The sequence below is a fragment of the Orycteropus afer genome, unplaced genomic scaffold (genome assembly GCF_000298275.1).
Source record: "Orycteropus afer afer isolate SDZICR_OR568_19922 unplaced genomic scaffold, OryAfe1.0 scaffold00066, whole genome shotgun sequence".
NCBI lineage: Eukaryota > Metazoa > Chordata > Mammalia > Tubulidentata > Orycteropodidae > Orycteropus > Orycteropus afer.
In genome coordinates, this window is record NW_006921653.1 from 2,408,043 (window position 1) to 2,413,026 (window position 4,984).

General features: G+C 35.4%; 1 protein-coding gene across 1 annotated transcript in view; it reads right to left on the minus strand.

Annotated features, from left to right (window-relative positions):
* Window positions 1–4,451, minus strand: part of LOC103196422 (arylacetamide deacetylase-like) — an 18,234-nt gene extending 13,783 nt beyond the window's left edge. The window contains exons 1-2 of the mRNA XM_007940161.1: window positions 4,314–4,451; window positions 500–722 (exon numbers count right to left, since the gene is read on the minus strand). Coding sequence (XP_007938352.1) covers window positions 500–722; window positions 4,314–4,451 — 361 coding nt within the window. The remainder of the gene's footprint in view (window positions 1–499; window positions 723–4,313) is intronic.
* Window positions 4,452–4,984: the final 533 nt, after the last annotated feature.

The following is a 4,984-nucleotide window of genomic DNA, read 5'->3' on the forward strand; positions in this document are numbered from 1 at the left end:
AAAAAAAAAAAAAAGGAAAAAGAAAAACTAAATAATAGGTTGGCTCATAAAATAAAGAATATCAATTATGAGTAATGACCTACTTTGAAAAATCATCTATATGAGATCAAATGGTCAAAAATTACTCTACAGTAAAGAAGAAAAGGTAAGGGGGTAAGAAACTAGAGTACTGGAAATACTAAAAACAGGACAGAATGAATGGGAACAGTGACACACAGTGAAAAATATAACCTATAGCAAATAATTTGTGAAGACATTTTTAAAATGGAACATAATTTTGTGTGTAAATTTTCACTTAAAACACAATAAGGTATTGTTTTAAAACAGATTTAAAATAATTCCTTTAAACTAATACAGCACCAAAGAAATGAATTTTGAACACCTGAAATATTTTGTTATCTGTAATAATATTTACTATATATGTTGCTATGCTGGAGATGTAATGTGAATGGAATATTTCTTATATGATAAACTAAGTTTCTCAGTAAGGGTAACATACCAGCATTCCCCAAGCACCAGCCACCACCATGAATATAAAATAACCCCCTTCTTAGTGTTTCTGTCTTTCGCTTTGGTACATATACACGGACAGGAATGCTGTTGAAAGTTGTCTCTGTCACAGTCACGTTTTCATCAGATGTGGGTGGGACTTCTTGAAAGCTTATAAAGAATGTTGCAGTGTTAATGAAATGGGTAATTCCCAGTAGTTCAGCAAACAAAGCCTAAAAAAAAAAAAAAAAAGGAGAGGTCAAACTGAACCACTTACACATATCAGATGTAACAGTTGTCTATGCACATAGAATTATACAAAATTTTTCAGTATGTCCCCAATTTTCTGGTGTCACATTCTCACAGATGAAACTCAGTGACACAGTAAATGATAGTAGAGGTTCAAATTCATTATCATATTTTTGTGCCTGAAGCACAATAGAGATGCTTAAAGAGTTATTGAGGTATTACAATTGCCAGATTCTATGACACTTTCAGCACAAATATAAATAAGACAAATTTTTCACTGGGAAGGAGTTCAGAATGAAATCAGAGAAAGGGACACATAAGCAGGTATAAAACAACATAACTACACGTCTCTTAGACATTCACAAACAACTTTCTTTGGTAGTGCTCCACTGGGATATAAATTAGTTACTTGGCATCAGGAATGGGCAGGAATTTTCAAATAATAAGTGACTTTTCATATGAATATTGAAAGAGGATTAGTATTTGCCCTAACAAGGGAGGGAGCATTCATTTGAGGTCTAAGGAATAGCCACAGGAAAACTCCTATTCATCAGAAAAAATACAAGTTATTTGGTAAAGCTATAAACTCAGGTCTGTAGATCCCAGTCTTGGAAACCTAGAAGATGACTAGGCTGACTAGGCTGATGGATTTTCTGCAGTGATATACAATTAGGTCCATCAGACACAGCTTTAATCTCTTTAACAAAGAATTGTGTAGCTACATCCTTGGTGAATATTCTAGGACACATGTCCTTAGTTTGTACAACAGAATTTTCCAAATCTTCAATTCTGTTCTTATTTTGTACAGTTCATTTTTAAGTCCATCTCTTTTTCCTCTTATTTTACTATAAGCAGCAAGGATATACTGTGCAGCTCCCTTAAGATCTTGCTTTACCATCTCATCAGCCAGATATACAAGCTCATCATTTACAAGTTCTACTTCCACCAAATGTTTAAACATAATTCAGGCAAGTTATTTGCCACTGCATAAAAAGTATCATCCTTCCTCCATTGTCTAATCACATGTTCACATTTCCTTTTAAAGCCTCATCAGAACCATATTTATCATTCACATTTCCAGTATATTCTGTTGTTGGAACCATATGTATTCCAACAGAGACTTCCTCTATATAGCTCTCCTCACTTCCTTCTGAGCACTCACCAGAACAGAATTATCTTTGAAGTCCATAATTCTATGAATCATCTCTTCAAGGCAATCTAGGCTTTTACTATTGTTGTTGTTATGTGCCATTGAGTCAAATCTGACTCAGTGACCCCTCCTTGGGTTTCTGGGGTGGTATCATTGCAAAAGTAGATTGCTGGTATCATTGCAAAAGTAGATTGCCCAACCTTCTTTCTGAGGAGTGGGTGGTGGGTTTGAACTGCCAGACATCTGGTTAGCAGTCAAGTGCCTTAGGCACTAAGCTACCAAAGCTCCCATTACCAAAACTGTCTCCCCATTTTAGGTGTGTTAGAGCAGTACCACATTTTTCTGATACCAAGTTCTGTCTGTGTTAGCTAGTGCTGCTATAACAGATATACCACACATGGTAGCTTTAACAAACAGATTTTTTTTTCTCTCACAGTTTAGGAGGCTAGAAGTCTGAATTCAGGGTGCTGGTTCTAGGGGAAGGCTTTCTCTGTCAGCGCTGGAAGGAGACTCTCATCTCTTCTCAACTTCTGCTCCTGGTTGATCTTCATGTGGCTTAACATCCCTCTTCCCCCATCTCTGCTTCTCTTGGTTGCTTGTTTAGTCTCTTTTGTATCTCAAAAGAGTTTGACTCAAGCTACATACTATAATAATCCTGCCTCATTAACATAACAGACAACCCACTCCCAAATGGGATTATAACCATAGCATAGAGGTTAGAATTTTTTAAAAAATGTATTTTTGTGGAACACAATTTGATATAAACACCTATGTTGTTGTTGTTGTTATGTGCCGTCGAGTCGGCCCTGATTCATAGCAACCCCTCCTTGGGTTTCCGAGTCAGTATCACTACGGAAGTAGGATTGCCCAACCTTCCTTCCGAGGAGTGCAGGTGAGCAGGCAAGTGTCTTAGCCACTATGCTACCAGAGCTCCTACAAACACCTATACACATGTGAAATAAAAAAATACATTTGGCTACTAATGATAATATCACTTATATTATCAGAAGTCTGGAAGCATCTACTTGCTTTTCAATAAAATTCTAGCTAAAAGAAAAAAAGAACTATACACATTCATACTCTATATTTTTAAAAAGTGAATGAGGACCTTTCTGTGTAATGATAAAAAATAATCTCTAGGAGATAGTAAGTGAAAAAAATTAAAAAAGCAATTCAGAATTAAGAAGCTACTAGGCTATCTTTTATATGCATAAGGATGAGAAATTAAAAAACAATCATGGTGCTAACTGCATATACTTTCTTGAAGCACTAATAAAGATATGCATTTAAAGAAAGTGGCTAATGGAAATGGTTTCAACAGGGACTTAAATGAGAATCAGATTTCTTGCCTTAATATGTATGCTTTTTTTGTTGTTGTTGTTCCTAAAAACATTAAAAGAAAATTAAAAAAAACAACAACAAAACTGGGTGGACTGCCTAGTGTAGTAGTCAACTCTCCAAGTATGGCAATATTTATCCGGTCTTACTGTGCAGCTATTGATTTTTAAATTCACTACTAATATTTTCCTTCCCAAGAAAATAATTGCTTGGCACCCCTTAGAAAACTGGCCTTCAGATGCTGCAGGAAGGCAATTGCTATTGGAAAGGTTAAAAGACACCCAATAAACCCATGGGTTTATTGCCATGCAATTAGCCTCATTAGAGAAGAACCTGAGGAGACCTGGTGCCTCAGTGTTTAAAGTGCTTAGCTACCAACTACAAGTTCAGTGGCTTGAATCTACCAGCCACTGCACAGGAGAAACATGTAATGGTCTGCTTCTGTAAAGAATTTTGTAAAGAATTAAGACTTCAAGACCCTTTTCGGCACTTCTACTCAGTCTTACAGTTTCACTGTGTGTTAGAATCTGCTCCTGAATTTTTGTTGTTGTTGTTGTTATTCTTGTTAGAGAAGACCCATGGGTTGTGGAGGGACAGTCATGAACACCAAGGGGGCATTTGTTCACCCGCTAACCTGTCGCCACAGGAGGTCACCCTGCACAGCTACAAACCATATCAATGCAGTTCTTTTTAATTTGATAACAATGTTTACAAAATATTTAAGAAATAATTCATTTTTGCATTTAAACCCTAGATTCCTAATCACAGTGCTACTCAGTCCTACCATTTCTGAATTCAGTACTTTACAGTATGCTCATGCTCCAAATATTTTTATTCTAACATTATTCATACCTTGTAACTCATAAGACCCTCTTTTTCAAAGCCAACACATTACATTCTTTAATAGTTAAAATGAAAAATTACTTGAAGAGTTTATATTAAAGGATAAATACATAAAGTCAGCAAGCAAAATTTGAGAACAACAATTCTAAGATAGTGAAGATTTTATAAAATAAACCTGGCATTTTTTCTCCCTTGCTGGTGACACTGCTAAATGTTCATAGAGTCAAAAAAATTCTGAACTTACCAAATTTGTTAGGGTTTTCATACATGTGGTTAAACACACCAGTTTCCATGCCTCCTCGATATTATCTGGGAGAGGTGTATAAACATAATATGCCAGAAGGACTCCCACAATCAGAAACAAAAGAGTGTTTCTTCCCATGACCTTTCCCTTCTGTTCTTTCTACTTCGGTTGTGCAGCAAAGGCACTTGGGAAACATTCATTACAATAAGCACTAGCCCTATCGTAACATGTTATCTAACTTCCTGAATAATAAAGTTCACTGCTCAGTTTTTCATTTCATAGGCTATCCAGAGACCAGAAAAAAAGTACATTTAATAAAAGTAAAAGTTAAACTTACCGTGAAACAAAGAACATTTCTTGTTTGCAAGTTCTGTAAAATCCAACAGCCCCTTATGTTGTTACACAATCAGTCAACCAAATTTATTGCACAATTTCTAGATGCACAACATTTTAACTACAATAGAAAGCCACAGGCAAATACAGAAAACCCCAAATAACAAACCTTAGTGTAGGAAAATAAACAAAATACTTGTAAAATATTAGATGCTTTTATGAAGTAAGATAGGCATGACCACATCTATTATATATTATTTTTATTCTCTTGCTATAATTGTAATTATCAGTGAATAACACTTAAGTCTTTGCTTTTCATAAGGTTTCCCCTGGCCAAT